This window comes from Thalassophryne amazonica, chromosome 10 (genome assembly GCF_902500255.1).
Source record: "Thalassophryne amazonica chromosome 10, fThaAma1.1, whole genome shotgun sequence".
Classification (NCBI taxonomy): Eukaryota; Metazoa; Chordata; class Actinopteri; order Batrachoidiformes; family Batrachoididae; genus Thalassophryne; species Thalassophryne amazonica.
In genome coordinates this window covers 71374015-71398616 of record NC_047112.1, presented here as the reverse complement: position 1 = coordinate 71398616, position 24602 = coordinate 71374015, and the positions used below count along the sequence as shown (strand labels likewise).

General features: G+C 45.6%; 1 protein-coding gene across 1 annotated transcript in view; it reads left to right on the top strand.

The window, feature by feature from the left end:
- unc13a (unc-13 homolog A (C. elegans)) overlaps nt 1–24602 on the top strand; it is a 181271-nt gene that overhangs the window by 48064 nt on the left and 108605 nt on the right. Inside the window, 2 exon segments of the mRNA XM_034180245.1 lie at nt 22531–22560; nt 22659–22758. Of these exon segments, the coding sequence (XP_034036136.1) occupies nt 22531–22560; nt 22659–22758 (130 nt within the window).

Genomic DNA, 24602 nt, shown 5'->3' with positions numbered 1-24602 from the left:
TCCCGACTGACTTGATCAGATCCGATTGTTAAAGGCTGGCTGGTACAGACGGATCGATATGTGGAGTGTGTGTGTACTGTGATAGCTGCTGTCAACGTAGTGTAAGAGGATGTGATCCACTCAGATGTCCCAGCAGTGTGGGGAGCTGTGATTCATGCGCACCCCCCGCCCCAAGCCGTCGTCCATTTTTATGCGCTGATCATCCAGAGTAATTTTTTTTTTTTTTTAAAGGGCGTGTGCTACAGCGTTTCCTCCCATGTGAAATGTGTTAAAACCACGTGATCGATGTAACATTCTTACATTGACCATTCAGTGTGTGTCTGAAAGTATCTTGATTTTAACTGATGCTGGTGAAATTGTGAAGATAAATTATTACTTGCTATCTTGAATATCCAGATTGTCTGGGGCCAGATATGTGAGTCAGCCTTAAAGGGGAGTTCCTGGATTTTAAAACCAAGGCTCCAGTTTTACATGTTTTAGGGGGGTCATCGTTTCATTCAGGCCAAAAAAAAAAAAAAAAAAATCAGTGTCTCATTGATTGCAAATGGAATGCAAATACTATCACAAGGTACTTGGCTAATTGATATAATGGCATGGGCAATTAGGAACACTCAGATAACTGCTTCTTGTTGCCACTGAACAGGTGAAAATCTCATTAGAAGTGGCCAGCAGTATGTACAAGATATTTATGGAGGTAAACGTGCAAATTTACTTCATAAATGTAAATAAACCTTTTAAAATGGCGATTATCCAGCTGCTGCCCAGCACTGGTGCCCACTGAGTGCTTACCAGTGAACGCCGATGAGCAGCCGAGTTTCACAGAACAAGTGTTCAGATTGTCTTGTGTTGTTATATTAATTAGCTGGTTAACCCCTGATGGTGTTTTGTGTCTAAATAAATAATGTATAAATAATGTGTAATTAATTTGTTGTGGGCTCATGGACGACATGACCCATAAAACATCTTAAAACGTGATGAGATGAGTTTTTCATGACTATTTACAGTCAAACATAATTGAGGTTTCATGTTAAACATCCTTAAAGTCTCACATGTCACACAAGTGCAAGATTGAACTCCCATATTGAAATAATTTAAGCTTGAAAAAGCTTGTTTTGGACTTCTGTAACATTGTCATGGAAGGGACCCGTGTTGTTCTGTTAGACATGCCCACTCAGTCTGTGGGAGGAGACAGAGAAATGCTATCTCTCCAAAGTCGGGTTGTGGCCAGCTTCAGCTCCATTCTGTATAAAGGAACATGCACTAAACAGGTTTTGTTGTTATTGGTTTTTGAGAAAGCAAATGAGCGAGACCTGAAAGTAGAATATTTTAGGATGCAACACCTCAGTGTCTGTGTGATATTTTGGTTGCAGAAGTTGATAATGCACGTAACATGCTTGGTGCAGTACTTTAGCTCGCACAGAAGCTGTATAATATAATTCTTTCAATGGCAAAGATGCTGTTGCATGCCCCGCCCCTTTCTTCTTTACAGACACAACATTTCTCTGTCTTTTTGTGGTCATGCTGCACAAAGAACAAACCCACTCTTTGGATGGAGCAGTCCAAATTTTGCCGATTTCATTTACAGTCTCTGTTTTTGACGTTATCCTTCTCTAAACAAAATTACCATACAGTTCCATACTATTTCTGCTTATGACTGATGGATTTAAATTAAATACAAGCGATAGTCAGTGTCAATGTCCTTGTATCATCTCGATGACTCAAAAAAACTGTCTGTAAAAATTATGAAATAGAAGTTCTATGCATACTTGGACTGATTTTTTGAAATGTATTTTTACCTTGAGGTTATACCTCAGGGTTTTCCTTTTTACATATTCTAGAGAAAGATTTTTTATTTTTTATTTGTTTCTATGTTCTGAAGAGGAAATGCTAACTGTCAACATAATATAATTATTATTATTTTGAGATGATGCAATTTTGATTGATTCAGCGTTCAAGTGATATTGCACACTATACTGTAATTTATTGGCGCCACATTGAAGAAAAGCTCCCAGAATTCATTTCAGTAAGGACAGTGACTGACATCATGATACGTTTAGAGTCCTGTAAGCAAATTTTAGTGGTAAGAAAAATCATTCACTGCAGAGATCTTTTTTTCTTCAATGAATAGGACTTTGATGGAACACTTCTTGGATGAGAATAAAAGATATCTCACAGGAATTCAGTGTCAAGTTGACACTGAAACAGGAAGTGCCTAATTTTGAGCCCACAGTGAAACAGGAAATGTCCAATGTTGAACACTTCCTGGATCAACACTTCTTGGATTGAGAATAAACGATATCTTGCTGGAAATCAGTGGCAAGTTGACATTGAAACAGGAAGTGCCTAATTTTGAGCCCACAGTGAAACAGGAAATGTCCAATGTTGAACAATTCCTGAAGCTACAGCAGAGGATATTAACCTGTTTTTCATTATGTTGATTTTACACTGCTATGTTTATCCTCTGTAAGGTTTTTGGGTAACTTTTTGTTTGTCTCAATAAAAAAAAAAAATTAAAAGAGGAAGAGGAGTTCTTGCAGGAATTCAGTGGACAGTTGACAGTGAAACAAGAAATGCTGTTGTGAAAGTGTAGGAACACGGACCCACAACAGGGGCGCAAAAATGAACGGACAATGGAGGAAGTCAAATAATAACCTTTACTGTTGTGAAGAAGCACAACCAACACGGCGAATTACAATTATAGACAAGTAGTCAATTCACAAAAAAATGTGTCACGTGGGCAGGCTCGAAGATAAGAGACGTCCGTCCAAAGCAGAACCGGAGCCACACGATTTCCTCCGCCACCGAACCCCGGGAATACTGGAGCCGCCAAGTCCCGAACACCCAGGGGCCACTGCCTCCGCTTGTCTGATCTGGTACTGCTGGCGAGGAACAAAACAGTTAGATGTGGGTGCGTGTGCACCCAGCAACACGTATGGTGAGAATACCACCTCCACCTCTCGTCGAAAAAAGAAACAGATTATCTGCTGTCCAAACACACACAAGCAACAGATATTCCTGTCATAAACACAGTCAGCTGAGAATGTTACCTCCTTGGTAGAGCGATATCTCGGCAAAGAAGTGGAGATGACGTCTTGCAGATATACCGCTGCGGATCAGATGATTGGTAACAGCTGTCGTAGGTGACAGCTGTCACCCCAGCTGCTCCTGTGAGGTGGCAGCGCCCTCTGGTACCTGGAGCCCGCACTCCAGGCAGGGTGCCCTCTGGTGGTGGTGGGCCAGCAGTACCTCCTCTTCAGCGGCCCCAACAACAGGACCCCCCCCCCTCAACGGGCGCCTCCTGGCGCCCGACCAGGCTTGTCCGGGTGGCGGCGGTAGAAATCGGTCAGGAGGGCCGGGTCCAGGATGAAGCTCCTCTTCACCCAGGAGCGTTCTTCGGGGCCGTACCCCTCCCAGTCCACCAAATACTGGAAGCCCCGGCCCATCCTTCGGACATCCAAGAGCCGGCGCACAGTCCAAGCCGGCTCGCCATCGATGATCCGGGCAGGAGGTGGTGCCGGACCCGGAGTACAGAGGGGTGAGGTGTGATGTGGCTTAATCCGGGACACATGGAAAACGGGATGGATCCGCAGTGAGGCCGGAAGCTGAAGCCTCACCGCGGCTGGACTGATGACCTTGAGGATTTTAAATGGACCGATGTACCGATCCTGCAGTTTAGGGGAGACCACTTGGAGGGGAATGTCCTTTGTTGACAACCACACTTCCTGCCCTGGCCGATACGTAGGGGCCGGGGTCCGCCGACGGTCTGCATGGCTTTCCGTCCTCATCCGGGCCCTCAGCAAAGCAGAAGGGGCGGCACGCCACACCCGAACGGCACTCCGCAGGTGGGCCTGGACCGAGGGCACACCGACCTCTCCCTCAACCACCGGAAACAAAGGAGGCTGGTACCCCAGACACACCTCAAAAGGGGAAGAGGCCGTGGCTGACGACACCTGCTGTTATGGGCATACTCGATCCAGGCCAAATGGGTACTCCAGGCCGCCGGGGTGTGCGGCCGTCACGCAACGCAGGGCCTGTTCCACCTCCTGATTGGCCCGTTCTGCTTGCCCGTTGGTCTGGGATGATACCCGATGAGAGACTTACCGTGGCCCCCAGTTCCCGGCAGAAGCTCCTCCAGACTTGCGAGGAGAACTGGGACCGCGATCGGAGACGATGTCTGTTTGGAATCCCATGCAGCCGGAACGACGTGGTGGACCAGGAGGTCCGCTGTCTCCTGGGCAGTCGGGAGCTTCGGGAGGGCCACGAAGTGGGCCGCCTTGGAGAATCGGTCCACTATCGTGAGGATGGTGGTGTTGCCCTGGGACGGTGGGATGCCCGTGACAAAAATCCAGGCCGATGTGGACCAGGGGCGATGAGGCACGGGTAGCGGCTGGAGCAGTTCCGAAGCCCTGCGATGATCAGACTTGCCCCTGGCGCAGGTGGTGCAGGCCTGGATATAATCCCGGACGTCGGCCTCTAGGGACGCCCACCAGAAGCGCTGCCGGACAACTGCCACGTTTCTTCGCACCCCTGGAGACAGGAGAGCGTGGAGCCGTGACAGAAGTCCAGGACTGCAGCCCTAGCCTCTGGTGGGACGTAGAGTCTGTTCTTCGGCCCAGTTCCGGGGTCCGGGCTTCGTGCCAGGGCCTCCCGGACGGTTCTCTCTATGTCCCAGGTGAGGGTGGCCACGATAGTGGACTCCGGGATGATGGGTTCCGGTGGATCCGACAACTCCGCTTTGACTTCATCTTCATGTACCCGGGACAAGGCATCCGATCTCTGGTTTTTGGTCCCGGGACGGTAGGTGATCCGGAAGTCAAAACGGCCGAAGAACAGTGACCAGCGGGCTTGCCTGGGGTTCAGCCGCTTGGTGGTCCTGATATACTCCAGGTTCCAGTGGTCAGTGAAAACCTTGAATGGCACGGACGTTCCCTCCAACAGATGTCTCCACTCTTCAAGAGCCTCTTTCACCGCAAGGAGTTCTCGATTGCCGACGTCATAGTTCCGTTCGGCCGGGGTCAACCTGCGGGAAAAATAGGCACACGGGTGAAGGACCTTATCGGTCCTCCCGCTCTGGGAAAGCACAGCTCCTATCCCTGAGTCCGAGGCGTCCACTTCAACCACTAACTGGCGACTAGGATCGGGCTGCACCAGAACGGGTGCAGACGAGAAGCGCCGTTTCAACTCCTTGAACGCGGCATCGCAATGATCCGACCAGGTGAAGGGGACTTTTGGTGAGGTCAGGGCTGTCAGGGGGCTAACTACCTGACTGTAGCCCTTAATGACCTCCTGTAGAAATTAGCAAAGCCGAGGAACTGTTTGCAGCTTCCTAGGGCTTGGTGGGTTGGGGCCAGTCTCTCACCGCCGCGACCTTGGCCGGATCAGGAGCGACGGAGTTAGGGGAGATGATAAACCCCAGGAAGGACAAAGAAGTGCGGTGGAACTCGCACTTCTCGCCCTTCACAAACAGCCGGTTCTCCAACAACCGCTGCAGGACCTGACGTACATGCCGGACATGTGTCTCAGGATCCGGAGAAAGATGAGTATATCGTCCAGATATACGAAGACGAATCGGTGCAGGAAATCCCGCAAGACATCATTAACCAATGCTTGGAACGTCGCGGGGGCGTTTGTAAGACCGAACGGCATGACCAGGTACTCAAAATGACCTAAATAAATGCCGTCTTCCACTCGTCTCCCTTCCGGATCCGAACCAGGTGATACGCATTTCTAAGATCTAGCTTAGTGAACATTTGGGCTCCACGCAGGGGCGTGAACACGGAATCCAACAAGGGCAATGGGTATCGGTTACAAACCGTGATTTCGTTCAGCTCCCTGTAATCAATGCATGGACGTAGTCCGCCATCTTTTTCCCCACAAAAAAGAAACCTGCACCATCGGGGAGGTGGAATTCGGATCAACCCGGCAGCTAGAGGGTCCCGGATGTAGGTCTCCATTGATTCACGCTCAGGTCGTGAGAGGTGTACAGCCTGCTGGACGGGAACTCAACGCCTGGAACCAAATTCAATGGCACAATCGTACGGGCGGTGCGGGGGAAGGGTGAGCGCCAGATCCTTGCTGAACACGTCCACAAGGTCATGGTACTCCACCGGCACTGTCCCGAGATTGGGCGGGACTCTGACCTCCTCCTTAGCCTGGGAACCGGAGAGGAACCGAGGAACCTAAACATACCGATGGCAGGTCTCGCTCCATTGAACCACTACCCCCGGACGGCCAATCGATCCAGGGATTGTGTTTTAACATCCAGGGGAACCCTAGAATCACCCGGGAGGTGGCAGGAGTCACAAAAAAACTCGATCTCCTCCCGGTGGTTCCCTGACACCACCAGAGTTACTGGAGGTGTCTTATGTGTGATTAAAGGGAGTAGGGAGCCATCTAGTGCCCGTACTTGCACAGGTGAAGTAAGTGCCACCAGAGGGAGCCCTGCCTCCCTGGCCCATTTGCTGTCTAGCAAATTCCCTTCAGAGCCCGTGTCCACCAGTGCTGGGGCCTGAAGGGTTAAATCCTCATAAAGGATTGTAACCGGGAGTCGTGTGGCAATAGGGTGTGTCCCACGTGAATGTCTTGGCCCACCCCTAGCCCAGTTTCTAGGGGCGGGCGTTGGTGTTTAACCGCTCGGGGCAGTCCCTCACTTGATGCTCTATCGAGCCACAAACAAAGCACGCTCCGCGGACCAGCCTCCTCTGTTTATCCGGTGGTCTAAATGTGGCCCTGCTCGTGTCCATAGCTTCATCAGCAGGGGGAGCTGTAACCACACGGAGCGTAGAGGCCGTGGAGCGTGGGGAGGGCGGAGCTTGGTTGGAACCGGAAGGGAGAGGGACGGCGCGTGCCCGGCCACACCCTTCGTCTCGTTCCCGACGGCGTTCTTCTAACCGATTGTCTAATCGTATAACCAGATCAATAAGCCCGTCTAAATCCCGCGGTTCGTCCTTAGCCACCAGGTGCTCCTTCAGGACCAACGACAGTCCGTTTACGAGGCGGCACGGAGGGCAGTGCTATTCCAGCCGGATCTCGCCGCCACGATGCGGAAGTCGACTGCATAAGCAGCTGCGCTCCGGCGCCCCTGTCCTCATTGACAGCAGCAAGGCTGAAGCGGTCTCTCCTCTATTTGGGTGATTGAACACTGTTCTGAACTCCCTCACAAACCCATCATATGTCCTGAAGGAGCCGTGAATTTTGCTCCCAGAGTGCTGTAGCCCAAGCGCGTGCCTCACCGCGAAGCAGAGTTATAACATAAGCTACCTGCTAGCATCAGTCGCGTACATGACGGGACGTTGTGCGAAGACGAGCGAACACTGCATAAGAAAGTCCGCGCACGTCTCCACACAACCCCCGTACGGCTCTGGAGGGCTTATGTATGCTTCAGGGGAAGGTGGGAGGGGTCGTTGAACGACCTGTGGAATGTCAACGTTGCGCACAGGATCGACAGGAGGGAGAGCCGCAGCAGCGCCCTGAGGGCGCGCTTTCCACCTGACGGCGAGAGCCTCCACCCTGCGGTTAAGGAGGACGTTCTGCCGGTCATTAGATCCAACCGAGCCGTAAAGGCGGTGAGGATTCGCTGCAACTCACCGATCATTCCTCCTGCAGACGCCTGTGCGCCCTGTTTCTTCCATTGGCCGTTCAACAGCCAGTTGACGCCCCTCGGGGTCCATGACGTTGGCCGAGATATCCTGTTGTGAATGTGTAGGAACACGGACCCACAACAGGGGCGCAAATGAACGGACAATGGAGGAAGTCAAATAATAACACTTTACTGTTGTGAAGAAGTACAACCAACACGGCGAATTACAATTATAGACAAGTAGTCAATTCACAAAAAATGTGTCACGTGGGCAGGTTTCGAAGATAAGAGACGTCCGTCCAAAGCAGAACCGGAGCCACACGATTTCCTCCGCCACCGAACCCCGGGGAATACTGGAGCCGCCAAGTCCCGAACACCCAGGTGGCCACTGCCTCCGCTTGTCGGATCTGGTACTGCTGGCGAGGAACAAAAACAGTTAGATGTGGGTGCGTGTGCACCCAGCAACACGTATGGTGGGAAAACCACCTCCACCTCTCGTCGAAAAAAGAAACAGATTATCTGCTGTCCAACACACAACAAGCAACAGATATTCCTGTCATAAACACAGTCAGCTGAGAATGTTACCTCCTTGGTAGAGTGATATCTCGGCAAAGAAGTGGAGATGACGTCTTGCAGATATACCGCTGCGGATCAGATGATTGGTAACAGCTGTCGTAGGTGACAGCTGTCACCCCGGCTGCTCCTGTGAGGTGGCATCGCCCTCTGGTACCTGGAGCCCGCACTCCAGGCAGGGTGCCCTCTGGTGGTGGTGGGCCAGCAGTACCTCCTCTTCAGCGGCCCCACACAACAAATGCTAAATGTTGAGTCGATATTGAATCCGGAAATGCTAAAGTGAGAGGCAGTGCACACCTTGACAGCAACATGAGGTCAGTCAGTGACTATTTAGTGTGTAAATTGCATGAAGTTTTTAAGCCACACTAATGCTCCAAAGAAGCATTTACTGAAAAATAAACTGTGTAGGACATAAATGAGATGGTGAGGACCTTCCAGGCATGTGAGACACAAATAAAGGAAAATGCATAAAATGGCAGGGGGTTAAAGTGGCTGTAGGTGGGAGGAGGGGGGGGTAGAAGGGTTTTAGTCATGCTAATGCTCCCCAGAGGCATTTACTGAAAAAAGTCTGAAGGACCTAAATGACATGGTGAGATGCTGAAGAGCTTTGCTCATTTATGTCCATGACATATCCATATTACAATCAGTACATGTGAAGAATTCTGTTCATTTAAATCAAAGTATTTATTTGCTCAGTATTTATGTTTGCTGTGCAATTTTCATTATCTTATTTCCTCAGTTAGTAAGTGGCACCATGTTTAAAACTATGCACATTGGATTGATTTAATATTGTGAACCACTGATGAATATGGCCTCTGATTTTTATAAAGGATAGAAAACATGGAATAGTGACTTCCTTACTATGCCTTCTTTAGGTTTTGGGAAATTGTGTTTGAGAGGCTGGCATGTTGTTGGCACCAACTCCATGATGTCAAGACTGAGACTCTGTAGTGGTCCCTTTCAATTTCGGTTTCAATTTATTTTCCTTTATACGAGTATAGCGCCAAATCACAACAAGCTGCCCCAAAGTGCTTCACACACCTTACCAACCTTTGTGTCCTGAGGCTTGTTGGCATAGCAACCACCTTTTTCTCATTACTCTGTTAAATGTTGGGTATATATATATATATATATATATATATATATATATATAATATATATAATTTCAAAAACGTTTATGACCATACAGTGACTGCAGATGTTATGTATAACCTGAACCTTAGCTGGTGGATTATAGTTGTATTATTTTGTACTCAGAGATGTGTGCAAACACCATGCAATAATGTTGATGCAGGATTTGAAGTTGTCCCATGGAAGTTGCACAAGCATATTTAGATCAACCAGTGAGTTTGATCCATAAGAAACATTGTTGGGCAAATATCTTTAAAAAATGAAAAGACATCCAGATATTCATTTTGAACAAATACAACAACAACAAAAAAAAAACATCAGTGTGTCAATGCAAAATCAAACTGTAGATGTCCATATGTTCCTATTTCCAAATAAACAAATAATCAAATGTGATGGATTGTTTTCTTCAGTTAAAGAAACAAATCATTTATCACGGTAAAACTTTGATTTAACAAATAAAGTGTTCTTTGTAACTTTACTGTCTGATACATAGCAAAGCAGGAAAGGTGGTCAGTGATCGTTCAGTAAATGAATGTGCAAACTTGATTAAGTATAAGACTGATTTTCTAATAAATTTCGGGGCTCCTCTTTTAAAACATTTGTATCCTAAAAATGTATTATGTATTATTGGCAGTGAAAAGTGGTCACACATTTTACTCATTTATACGCATTTGCAAATATTGCAAATATTTATTTATTGTAATTGTGTTGGTGGGCGTGATGTTTCTTTGTGTTTAGATGCTTCATTGCAGAAATAGATCCTTCTGTGGCCCTGTCATATTCAAAGTACTGCAATAATGATTGGGGTAGTGGCAGTAAAAATAAAAATAAAAATAAAAGTACTTTGTTTTTCTCAGTTTGCTGTGTGGACATTGTTTATCCTTGTTAAGAGAAAGGATGCTCCAGGTGCGCACCACAGGAGCCATCCTCAGATTTTGACCTTGATGCCACTGTGCAGTAGACAAGCCCTCAACACCGTACTGGTTGCTCCCTGCCAAAGAGTGATCTCCTCTGGTTTGTTATTTTCCAGAGATGAGGCTTCCCTCCTCCTCTCCTCTCACAACACATGTCACCCTCCAATGGAAGGCAGCAGAGATACTCCCACAGCAGTGGTATTCATGTATCTGAGTCCTGATCCTTTGAGATCAAGAGAAGCCGTGGAAGAGCTTATGGATTTCTGAGAACACTTGACACAGGTTTTTGGCAATGTTGATACCTTTGAATGCCCCCTGGTCGTCTCTCTAGGGAGGTCTTCGAGGCTCATCCAACTGGGAGGAGGCCGCGGGAAGACCCAAGACAAACTGGGGGGATTATTTTTCCCAGCTAGCTTGGGAACACCTCAGGATTCCCCTGGAAGAGTGAGAGGACTTGGCTGAAGATAGGGAAGTGTGGGATGACCTGCGTGGTGCACTGCCACAGCAACCTGGACCTGAATAAGTGTCAGAAAATGAATGAATGATACCTTTGCGGGAACATTGTCCAAGAATTTAGTGTCCTGGTGCTTCGTGTCACACTACACTGTTGTGAGAGATGACGATCTCGCTGTAGTTAACAAAAATGCCGTTTTCGGAAAAGGGTGATGCCTTCTAGTGGACTTGGGATTGGCATTTCATTTGGGTCTTTATTTAAAGGGGACTGCTGGGCCTTGGCATAGTGATGTGCTCTCTGGGTGCCTTATTATTATTGGTTTATTGTTCATTCTACAGTATTCCTCAGGTACTGCTGGTATGTGACTTTTAATCTGACGAGGCTGAAATTACCTCTCACTCTTTACACCAATTTTCTCTTTAATCTTCATTTGGATTTACTGATACACTCAGTATCGTTGCTCTCAAATGTAAACTCCTTTTTTTCAGATACCCAGGAATATGAGTGAATTTATTTGCCAAGCTCCTCTGCAACAAAGGAGAAAACAAGCTCCTGTCACTGCTGTCCGAGCTGCTCCTTGTTACCACCTCTGTTGAGGTTTTTGTACAGAATATGTAACACTATTTTCCCCCACCTCCCCTTCACTCTTTCTCTTGTGCATCTGCAGCAGTTGGTTTTTAGTCTTATTCCTGTGAGCTGTAAGTGCCCCCACACACACACACCCTTCCTTGCACCCCCGCCCGCCCCTGTCACAGTGAAGTGGTTATTTTTAGTTTTGGGGATGTAGCTCTCTCAGCCTGCATCCGGCAGCACACAGAGATTAATGGAGCACGAGAGAAAGCTAGAAAGGGAGCAGACATGCACACTCGCCACATGGCAGAGTGAGTGAGTGAAAATCTGTCACAGACAGAAAGAGAGAGAGTGAGAATGGGTAGTCATGCATGAAGAAGGAGCTGAGGTTCACCTGTAATTCAATGAAATAAAAAGCCTGTGAATTCAGTGCTTACGTGGAAAAGAATCTTTCTTCCCTGTCGGGCTTCATGGAAGAAAAGCTTTGAGTTGAGAAGCACATCACTTACAGTAGTGTTCAGAATAGTAGTGCTATGTGACTAAAAAGATTAATCCAGGTTTTGAGTATATTTCTTATTGTTACATGGGAAACAAGGTACCAGTAGATTCAGTAGATTCTCACAAATCCAACAAGACCAAGTATTCATGATATGCACACTCTTAAGGCTATGAAATTGGGCTATTAGTAAAAAAAGTAGAAAAGGGGGTGTTCACAATAATAGTAGCATCTGCTGTTGACGCTACAAACTCAAAACTATTATGTTCAAACTGCTTTTTTAGTAATCCTGTGAATCACTAAACTAGTATTTAGATGTATAACCACAGTTTTTCATGATTTCTTCACATCTGCGAGGCATTAATTTTGTTGGTTTGGAACCAAAATTTTGCTCGTTTACTAGTGTGCTTGGGGTCATTGTCTTGTTGAAACACCCATTTCAAGGGCATGTCCTCTTCAGCATAAGGCAACATGACCTCTTCAAGTATTTTGACATATCCAAACTGATCCATGATACCTGGTATGCGATATATAGGTCCAACACCATAGTAGGAGAAACATGCCCATATCATGATGCTTGCACCACCATGCTTCACTGTCTTCACCAGACCCGGCGCCAGAAAAAAAATATTAAGGGGTCAGTGAGTTTATCACAGGGGGCGGGGTCGCTCCACCCCCCCCAAAAAAAGTGCGCACTGGAGGAGACGTGCCTCTGAGCGTGCGTAATGAATTAGGTGCGCTCCTGGAAAGCTCGTGTATTTAGGCTACACCATTGCAAGAGACTGACTAAGAGTAAAGAGTGATGACAGTATTTTTTTAATTATTATTTGAACGTAAAGAACCTCAGTCAAGTGATCTCCTGCATACAACACAGAGCCGGTGTTCTGTCGAGATGAGGTGCGCCAACTTTCGACACTCTGAGCTGTGACGTACCCTCGTGTTGTCCAATAGGAACGATGCATCGGGCCAAAACACGGAAGACTCGTGGCAGAAACCACTGATCTGTACAAAATGGATCGGACCAATCCGATTGGTGCAGAAACCACTGATCTGTACAAAATGGATTGGACCAATCTGATTGGGGCAGAAACCACTGATCTGTACAAAACATTAACGTGTGACAGGACTGCTCATTTAGAGAGCAGTTTTCTGAAGAAAAATCATTGGAAATGTTTTTTGTTGTTGTTGTTTGTTACCTCAAAATTTCTGATTACTGTTTAAAAAAAGGTTTAGAACACTTGTAATTAAAATAGCTAAATAAATCAATAAATGGTTCTTTAGAAACCTTTCATCTGTAAATTAAAACCACCTGTTATTTCATATTAGTTAATTTCTTGTTTAACATAAGGAACCTCAGACATTTATTTTTAGACAAAATAACATGGAACCTTGTATAAGTCTGGTAGATTATTTATATCTCATTTCAACCAGAAAAACAAACACTAAATAAATACAAATGTTTATTATGAATGCAAAAGGAAATAATTTAACAATGACTGCATGTGATTGTAAAGTAGGATTTCTGTGACATAAACCTCATGATGAATTTTTTTTATAGTCATTTAAACTTGTAATTTCGTCAAAATATGTAATTGCCTTTAATGTTATCAGGACAGAGTCATTTCTAAAATATGAATTTGAGCACAATAAGTGGAGAGCTTCTACTTGTGCAAATGTCTTTTGACTTTGATTCGTGGACATTTTTAATGATCCGTTCATTTATTGTTAAAATATAAAATGAAACAGCTTTTTTAAAAATAAAAAAATAGTTGCTGTTGAAAGAGCCTTTTATTTAGAAGCAGGTGATGTTATGCTGGATTCTCGAGACCAGATGAAGGTCTCTTCTGCAGTTTTTAACTCTGGTGGTGTTGCTGAAAAGCAGAGATGTTTTCTTTTGACTGGACTTCGCGGTGTTCAACTCATCAATGGAAGTTTGGTTGTCTGCACAGCAAATGTTCCTGATTGGGACAAATAAAAATATTTCTTTAAATATAATGAAACACTAAACAGTTATACATAAAAAAAAGGGGGGGGGGGACCGCCCCCCCCCCAAAAAAAAAAACGATGGAAAAAACGCCCGAAAAAATAAGTTACTTAAAGCTGAGCTTTTGTGGTGTCTGAAAAAAGCTGTAGCTTTATTTGGTAAAAATAAAAAAGACTGAACCATTTACAAATTAAAAGTGTTCACTCAGATCAACTGTGCTAAAAGGCTAAGCTAATGTTAGCCGATCATTAAACCTTCACAATTCAGTAAACGTCACGTTTTATTTTTACATTATTCTCACCTCAGTAAAGCTGCAGAACTAAACTCCGTTGGGCAAACTGGGACTTTGCATATATCCAAAAAGTGGGAGATTTCGGACTGAGTGGGTTTGCTACATCACCCCGGTGGCCTGGATCGCTCTGCCCAGTGATGATGCCTGAAGGCCGGCTTCTCCGTGCAGGTTGACCCGCTGTCGCGGTTCGATCGATATCCCACCAAGACGTCAGTCCTCCCCTCGGTCCGGTGTCACTCCGAAAAGTAGCTGAAAAAGCTTCTCCCAACAGAGTGATGGGAGAATCGTTCTACTGCTGTTTTTTATTCAAGGTTTTTTTGTGGTTCAGGTGACGCAAATTCAGATGGTGATCGCTGAACTGTATTCAGGTTGAGAGTGTGAGTAGCAATCTCTCCTTGCCGCTTCCAAAGCGACGCGTCTGACGTCACGCCGCGTTGGAAACGCACCGCCCTTTGCCGCACTGACAAGCGCAACCCTCAACCTATCAAATCCCTTGAACACAGACACACGCCATATCCGTTTGTTTTAAAATTAATTACTTTAGTTAATTAATTTGCTTTATTTGTTAAATACGTGATATTATTGAATAACTGATATTTTGCTATATTTTCCAGTATTTCTTTTCTTTCTTTTTTATTTTTTTGATAACTCTAACATCCGAGGGGGCGAGGTTGATGACGTGAGGGGGGCGTCGCCCCAAACACCCCCTCGTGGCGCCGGCTGTGGTCTTCACTGTGAACTGTGGCTTGAATTCAGAGTTGGAGGTCGTCTCACAAAACTGTCTGCAGCCCTTGGACCCAAAAATAACAATTTTACTCTCATCAGTCCAAAAATATTCCTCCATTTCTCTTTAGGCCAGTTGATGGTTCTTTGACAAATTGTAACCTCTTCTGCACATGTCTTTTATTTAACAGAGGGACTTTGCGGGGGATTCTTGCAAATAAATTAGCTTCACACAGGCGTCTTCTAACTGTCACAGCACTTACAGGTAACTCCAGACTGTCTTTGATCATCCTGGAGCTGATCAGTGGGTGAGCCTTTGCCATTCTGGTTATTCTTCTATCCATTTTGATGGTTGTTTTCCGTTTTCTTCCACGCGTCTGTTTTTTTTTTTTTTTTTTTCCATTTTAAAGCATTGGAGATCATTGTAGATGAACAGCCTATAATTTTTTGCACCTGCGTATAAGTTTTCCCCTCTCCAATCAACTTTTTAATCAAACTATCTGTTCTTCTGAACAGTGTCTTGAATGTCCCATTTTCCTCAGTTTTCAAGAGAAAAGCATGTTCAACAGGTGCTGGCTTCATCCTTAAATAGGGGACACCTGATTTACACCTGTTTGTTCCACAGAATTGATGAACTCACTACTATTGTTGTGAACACCCCCTTTTCTACATTTTTTTTTTTACAAATAGCCCAATTTCATAGCCTTAAGAGTGTGCATATCATGAATGCTTGGTCTTGTGGATTTGTGAGAATCTACTGAATCTACTGGTACCTTGTTTCCCATGTAACAATAAGAAATATACTCAAAACCTGGATTAAACTTTTTAGGCACATAGCACTACTATTATTCTGAACACTACTGTACGAATGGCAGTGATATTTAACTGATGCACATTTTCTCAGGATGATGGTATTTTTGAAAGCCGGTTTGCCACAATGGTTATATAGATTCAACGGTGCATTCTTTGAATCTTTGACTAAATTAATTTGGGTTTCTGCAAACTACAGTACATCACATTGTAGCGTAAATGGATAACTTTAGAATTTTGTTACTATTAAAAGCATCAAACACTGTGGGCCACCGCCTGTGAACAGGAAAACAAAATCACTGTAAGTCTACTCTGAATATCAAAGTCTCAAATACCTCAGGCACTACATATGAAGGGCAGAAAAATGTATCTCGTCTGAACCATTCAGTGCATTATATCTCTATCCTTAATTTGTACTAAGACAAACAACAACTTTATGTAAGTTTTAAACTTTATTCAGTGACTACGTTACATGCAGCCAATAACCTTTTCATAACCCTTTCATAACCGGAATATTAGCAATAACCCGGTTGCGCATGGCCACGTAAACACCCGCAAAAATCCGAATATGCTCATATTCTGGTTTTTAAAAACCCGAATATGACCCCTGGGTTACTCCTTTTCTAACCCGAATATCAGGTCATAAGACGCGCATCGGAATATCCCCATAGAAAGGAACATTATTTTGTGTTCTAGACATGTCCTATCCGCAAGGAATCTTGGTCTTTTGAGTACGGCAACTACTTGTATGCGGCGCGTGCAACCCACCGGACACCACAGAAGCAGAGGTAAACAAGTATGGGGAAATCCAGATACAGCAGCACAGCACCACACTTTTGGAGCGAGGAGGAAATCAAGTACTTCATTAGTACGGAAAGACATGAATATAATGTCTTTTATTGACAGTAGAAAGTACAGCGATAGCAACATTTACAGAAATTGGTCAAAAAGTCCCCGAAGCAGGATTTGCATGAACGCCAGACCAAATCAAGCACTGATGGAAGACGTGCGTCACTGTTTAGATGGGGATATTTCAAATGATACCAATGACCATGTATACAGGAGTAACTCTGTCTGCTTAAGCATGTAAACGGTTATTCCTAATGATTCAGAAACTGGAATATTGACCTTATCCCGAATATTAATGGCATGTAAACATAGCCAGTTGGAAGCACAGTGAAACCGACATGGAATGAACACACACATTATTCGGATACCTGTTGTGTGGGGCCGCCAGAAGAGGAGGTACTGCTGGCCCACCACCAGAGGGCGCCCTGTCCCGAATTCCCAGGTGATCACCGTCCCGACTGTCGGATCTTGGTACTGCTGGCGAGAACAAAGACAGTCAAGTGTGGGTGTGTGTACACCCAGTAACACAGCGGTGGGAATGCCACCTCCACCTCTCACTCAATAACTGCAGAGTACTGTAGATTCCTCGGGGAAAAGAGTGCCTTCAACGCTCTCTCAGCTTTCACCGACGGAGGTACCAGTACTCCTGCAAACACTCACAATATACAAATATTGCAATCACAATGGCTTAGGATATTACCTCCAATGAAGTATGATATCTTCGGCAACGAGGTGGAGATGACGTCTGGTCTTTATGGAGTGACAGGACGTTGAGTAGATGGGTGACAGCTTTCAAGAGGTAATGAGTGGACAGCTGTCACCCCCGCTGTGTCCATGGCGGCAGCGCCCTCTCGAAGCCTGCACTTCAGGCAGGGCGCCTTCTGGTGGTGGGCCAGCAGTACCTCCTCTTCTGGCGGCCCACACACAACAATACCATGAAGTTAAATGCATTAAAAATGTTATTCTCTTACCCTGAGTACATTCACCAACAAGGGAAACCTTAAAAACATTTTTTGCAAAAAACTATAGGATTTGAATCATGTGTGATTGCATCAGCCAAGCTTGAACCTTCGTGCGCATGCGTGAGTTTTTTCACGCCTGTCGGTTGCGTCATTTGCCTGTGAGCACGCCTTGTGGGAGGAGTGGTCCAGCCCCCTCGTCGGATTTTCATTGTCAGGAAATTGGCTGATCGACTGCCGCTTTGCTTTATCAACATTTTTTTCAGAAAGTGTGAGAGACAGCCAAGTGGAAACCATTTGGAAAAATTCAGATGGCTTTCGGTGAAGATCTTATGGGGATCACACAGATTAAGGACAATTACAACTGGATTAAAGACGGCCCACAGCGGCGGATGGCGCGCCGCGCACCGAGCGGGCCATCGACAGGCTCAAATGACCAGATCATTTCCAAAGTGAACGCTTTGTTGATCCGGGACGTCATCTGACTACCAGAGAAATGGCAAGACAGCTGGACATAGCACTTTTTCAGCACATTCCACTGTTACAGGAGTTTTTGTCATGAAAAGACGTGCGGAGAAATTCGTGCATCGGGACGGAGGCGCAGGGCACAGAACAGAAAGCAACGCCATGATGAAGCCTCACAGGACATGTTGTGGCATGTCCAGCTGTCCACAATTTCTCGGATAGTCACACAACTGAAAAGCCACCGAAAGCCGTCTGAATTTTCTGAATGGTGCAGAGCTGGGCATGTTAGGGCTTGTCCTGTGAGACCAACACAGAGGTGCTTTCGTCCCGCGCCATGAGCGGCTCCGTGGCGAATTTCTCCGCTCCTCTTTCCATTACAAAAACTCCTGTAACAGTGGAATGTGCCGAAAAAGTGCTATGTCCAGCTGTCTTGCCATTTCTCTGGTAGTCAGACGACGTCCCGGATCAACAAAGTGTTCACTTTGGAAATGATCTGGTCGTTTTAGCCTGTCGATCGCCGCTCAGTGCGCGGCGTGCCATCCGCCGCTGTGGGCTGTCTTAATCCAGTTGTAATTGTCCTTAATCTGTGTGATCCCCATAAGATCTTCACCGAAAGCCATCTGAATTTTCCAAATGGTTTCCACTTGGCTGTCTCGCACACTTTCTGAAAAGATTTTGATGAAGCAAAGCGGCAGTCGATCAGCCATTTCCTGACAATGAAAATCCGACGAGGGGGTTGGACCACTCCTCCCACAAGGCATGCTCACAGGCGAATGACACAACCGACAGGCGTGAAAAAACTCATGCATGTGCACGAAGGTTCAAGCTTGGCTGATGCAATCACACATGATTCAAATCCATATAGTTTTTGCAAAAAATAAAAGGTCCGTTACTTTTCTAACAGACCTCGTATGAAGACGTAGAAGTTAGGCTTAGAAAACAGGTGAACATCTGTGAGCAGCAATATGGTTTCAGTGTTGTATGGCTGGGGGGCCTGGCTGCCTTTTTGTTTCTGTCTTTTGTTTTTCCTTCCAGGTGGCTTGCATTTGGGACTGAGTGGCTGTGTAGCTGAGTTTATCAGGACCTCACCCTGATCACCTGCGGCTCGTCAGGACTCACAGCTGTGGTGCATCTACATGGATTGGAACATGGTGGCATTTAAGACTGGAGTACACAGTGTGTATTTGCCAGAGACTCGACCTTGTGACCAGACGGGTGAGATCGTCGTCTCGGGAGCCATCTCATCATCAGTGGATGCAGAGAACGTCCAGGTTTGATGCATGGTCTGTGAAAGAGGAGAGGGTGAGGTCTCACGCTCGTCAGCACATTTCCTGAGGTACGTTAGATTTTGTGACTAACATTTATACAGTCAGTAAATGTGGTGTCCCTCACACCTTATTATATTGAGCTGTATGTTGGTCATTTAAATCAGCTTCCGCTGCAGTGAGTTTGTGAACTGGATGTTCCATGCCTGCAGGGTGGGAAGCTGATTAGTAATTAAGCCAGGAAGTGTTTGCTGTTTGTGCACCTTTGAGTGGTCTCTCTGTGTGTTGAGTGTCGACTCACATAATGATTCCTTCTTTCACAGACTCGGTTTGGCGCGGCCACCTGGGGGGTGTCGGCGGGGTCCTTGGGTCCGAACCAGTTCTGGCTCCCGGCCGTTAGCGCTGCTGGGAGCGCACCGCAATCCACCACGCCAGACCGCGCACTTTTATATTTTTCACAGCACTGTTATGTTCATTAAACTCTGTTATCCTTTGTACCGTGCTCTGCTTATTTTATACTGGGTCCTTCAAACGCTGGTCGGTTCTCCGGGCTGCGTCCGACACATAACATTCAGGCCAAGAAAGAGCACTACAGATGCAATGTTTGCTCTAAGAGTACTGGTGTAGAAGTAAAGAGATGGTCAGTAGGAGTTACATTGTGCATTTGTGGATTTAGAGAAAGCTTGTGACAGGGTGCCAGAGAAGAGTTGTGGTATTGTATGAGGATGTCTGGAGTACTCTGGGTAGTGCAGGACATGTACAAGGACAGTGTGACAGCTATGAGATGCACAGTAGGAATGGCAGATGCATTCAAGGTGGAGGTGGGTTTATATCAAGGATTGACTGTAAGCGCTTTCATGTTCACAGTGGTGATGGACAGGTGGATGAGATCAAACATGAGTCTCCATGGACTATGATGTTCGCAGATGACGTGATCTGTAGTATGTATAGAGAGCTGGCTGAGATGAGCCTGGAGAGGTGGAGATATGGAGAGAAGGAGACTGAAAGTCAGTAGGAGCAAGATGGAGTGTCTGAATGAGAGGAAGCCCAGCAGAATAGTGTGGTTACAAGGAGTAGAGGTGCTTCAGGCAGATGAGTTTAAATAGTTTCGGTCAACTATCCAAAGGAATGGGGAATGTGGTACAGAGGTGAAGAAGAGAGTGTAGGCAGGGTGGAGTGGGTGGAGAAAGGTGGCAGGAGTGATTTGTGACCGAAGAATATCTGCAAGAGTGAAGGGCAAAGTCTACAAGACAGTAGTGAGACCATCCATGTTGGACGGCTTAGAGACGGTGGCACTAACAAAAAGACAGGAAGCGGAGCTGAAGATGTGATTCTCTTTGGGAGTGACGAGGATGGACAGGATTAGGAATGAACATATCAGAGGGACAGCTCAGGTTGGATGGTTTGGAGACAAAGTCAGAGAGGCGTGACTGAGATGGTTTGGACATGTGCAGAGGAGGGACCCAGGGTATATAGGGAGAAGGATGATGAGGATGGAGCCACCAGGTAGGAGGAGAAGAGGGAGGACAAAGAGGAGGTGTATGGATGTGCTGAGGGAGGACATGCAGGTGGTTGGTGTGACAGAGGATTGTGACATGGAAATGGATGCTCTACTGTGGCGCCCCCTAATGAGAGCAGCCAAGAGTAGGAGAGGAAGAAGACTCAATATTATTTCTTTGTTGCTGGCCAGATGAACAAAAACATTCTTTTTTGATTGTTAAAATATTAATCAAAAAATAACAAAATACGTAATTTTGTAATCTTTATTATGCACATAAACACCCAATAATAATCTCTATCATATTTTATATCTCAAATCTCTGTGCATACTTGGAAATTTGACACAACACAGATGTTTATCTTGTGTGTATGATCTAATCAGATGTGAGGAAATACCGTATTTTCCAGCGTATAAGTCTTATTTGTGTTTTGTTTTTGTACTACTTTGTGAAGCCCTGCGACTTGTACTCTGGTGCGACTCATATACCAAAAAGTCACAATTTTGTTCTTAATAATACTAATTATAATGACTATTTATATAGAACCTTACCAAGAATCAAAGCGCTAAATAAAATAAACTCCAATAACAAAAGAAAAATGAGAATTTTTCTGTGACGGTAATAAAACGGACTGTGTTTATATAGTGTTTTTCCATCTGCATCAGACACTCAAAGCACTTTACAAATAATGCCTCACATTCACCCTGATGTCAGGGTGCTGCCATACAAGGTACTCACTACACACCGGGAGCAATAGGGGATTAAAGACCTTGCCCAAGAGCCCTTAATGATTTTCCAGTCAGGCTGGGATTTGAACCAAGGATTGTCTGGTCTCAAGCCAAAGCCTTAACCACTAGACCAGGGGTGCCCAAGTTTGGTCCTCGAGATCTCCTTTCCTGACACTCTTAGTTGTCTCCCTGTTCCGACACACCTGAATCCAATGAAAGACTCGTTGGTAGGCTTTTAATGAGCCTTTCATTGGCTTCAGGTGTGTTGGAACAGGGAGACAACTAAGAGTGTCAGGAAGGTAGATCTCGAGGACTGAACTTGGGCACCCCTGCACTAGACCATCACCTCCTCAAAGGTGATGGTCCGAATCTTGACCACGCATTTGGAATTAAAAGTCAAGTTCCTGTATGTAGGAGTTGTCAGCCACTCTACTAATTTTTCGAGTTATACACAGAGCATTACTGCTCTGTGTTTTATCATCACTTCCTGTGGTTAAACATGCAGGTGTGCAGACACGTGCATCGTTCAGAAAAGACCAGGCATGTAGCCGTCACTTTCCTCTCACCTGTGCAAACTCGCTCCTTTTAGCGAGGGGAGGTGATGGTCTAGTTGAGGGGAGGTGATGGTCTAATTGAGGGGAGGTGATGGTCTAGTGGTTAAGTGTTGGGCTTGAGACCAGAGGATCCTTGTTTCAAATCCCAGCCTGACTGGAAAATCACTAAGGGCCCTTGGGCAAGGTCCTTAATTCCCTAGTTGCTCCCAGTGTGTAGTGAGTACCTTGCATGGCAGCAGCCTGACATCGGGGTGAATGTGAGGCATTGATGTGTAAAGTGCTTTGAACATCTGATGCAGATGGAAAAGCACTATATAAATGTAGTCCATTTACTTTTAGTCCACCATTGAGTGACTGAGAGAAGCCATCCTCTCCTGCTGAGAGGATGCAGCCTTTCATTTTGAGATTCTGACATTCTGCCCAAAAGAGTATTAAGTCCCAGACTTCTCCTCCCATTTCTAAAATGTCAGGTTCCTGTCAGTCACCAGCCATCCACACTTTCATCCACATGTTCTGCATGTAAAGATACGTAGTTCTGAAACACTGTGAAAATCCTGTGGAGGCAGCAGGCTCACTGAAATGGTGTCATCCGTATGAATTTGAGATCGTTACATTTCATGTGACAGATTGTGTTTCTGCTTATTAATGTATTATTTTTGACTGTATTTTCTTCATTTGTTTGCAGTGAAGAAAGCCAAGCTTGATGGACCTCAGGGTGAGTTGGGAGCTGTGATGATCCATCCACGTCTGACGTCTTTTTACTGAACAAGGCCATTAATCACAATAGATGACATCTGTGTTGTGCTTTTACAGAGAAATTTAACACCTACGTGACGCTGAAGGTGCAGAATGTTAAGAGCACAACCATTGCTGTGCGTGGCAGTCAGCCATGCTGGGAGCAGGACTTCATGTTGTGAGTGATCTTCTTTCTTCTCCTCCTCCTTTATCTCAGCGGCTCTTTCTCTCCATTGCTCTTCTACAGTTTGCACAGTTTCATAAAGCCATCTAATCTTTCAGTCCACTAAACTTACTTAAGCCCCTTTCACACCGGGTCCAGTTCGAGTTGCGTCGTCATGACGACGCCATGTGGAAGCAACCCAGTGCCGAGACGATGTAGCTCAATGCCACAACAACGCAAGGGATGCAAAGGAAGAAGCACATCGGACGTCAAAAATTAAACATGTTTCATTTTTTGTGTCCTGTGCTCGACGCAGAAATTAAGTGGTTTCAGCGCAAGTTAGAGCAAAGCGATGGTACTCAACGTGACTGGAAGCCCCACCCTCACAATACAACGTTACCCGACGCCAATGTATGATTCCTGCTGTGTTCCATTGTTCCCGAAGTATAAATCACGGAGGATTGTTTTTATACCGTGTACACAATGCAGTGAAACTACACGCTCAAAAAGAGCACAGAAAAAAAAAAATGCTGATTACAGCTGCTGCAGCTCCTTGCTCTTCTCTCACAGATGTGTTTAAATAAAGTCCATAAAAGTCCTGCTCACAGACTGATTGCCAGAGACAGGACATGTCTACATCCAGTAAAAAGTCCAGACATCTCCAGTCCACTCACGGACGATTCGTTCGCGCGCGCACATGTGAACAATTCAAAGAAAAAAAACTGGCTGGTTGCAGGCAGTTAGTTCCTTGTTCTCCGCTCAAACTCTGTCATCATTGTGTTAAATAAAGGACAAAAAGGACATAAGTCCTGCTCACAAACTGATTGCCAGAGACAGGACATGTCCACATCAAGTACAACTCAGACATCTCCACATTTACTCACAGACGGTTCGTCATCTCGTGGTCAAAGGAGGAAAGATAAACTATAACAGAACTCTGAGTGCAGACCTGCAGCTCAGCACAAGAACAAATATAAACTAGAAGAGAAATCAGAGTGAGCCAAACTGTGTACTCTGATTTCTCTGTGCATAGAACCTACAGGCTGCGTTCTCACCTCCTCTCTGCCCCCTGCTTCGCGCACCTGACGCAGACATTCCTGCATCGTCATGACGCCACACAAAGCAACTCGAAGCAGCCCCGGTGTGAAAGGGGCTTTAGTCGAATACGATTAGTCGCTCAACATTTTCCGTCTAATCCCTGTTTCACATAGACGGCTAAACTTCTAGATTAGCCATCTTACGTTAGTTGACGGTTTTCCCAGGCATAACGGCCTGGTGAGTGCCGTAGTCAAGAAACGCCTCCAATGCATGAGAGTTTTGTTTACTTCCGGGTTGGTTGTTGTCATGAACTATCTACCCTTTGTTTCATTAACTGGCTTTATTAACATTTACGGACACATACGAACTTCAAAAACATGCTTAGCTCCTAGCCTAGCAGTTCTTCTTGTACACTTTCGTCAAGCCTTTTTGTACACACAATGCTTCTTAGCATAACTGCGACGCCCAGTGGCTAAACACATCATGATAGTTGTCTGCTACAACCGTGGCCAAAAGCAGAGGAATCTCTCCTTTTGGAGGAATATGAGCCATGTAGGGGTGCTCATCCGTGTTCCATCAAGTGGTGGAAGCTACCGTGTTTTGAGGTAAAACACTGAAGTTTTATTGGCTAAAATAAGATTAGCCTCCTCTGTACCAGGCTAAAACTTTAGTCGAGTAACGCAAAACTTTAACCGACTAAGCGCTTTGTGCAACGACTAACGTCAAAAAAATTAGTCAACTAAGTGAGTTTATTCGAATAAACAAGATTAGAGTGCTTTACGAAACTGGGCCCAGTAAGCCTTTTCACTTATCTTCATCCC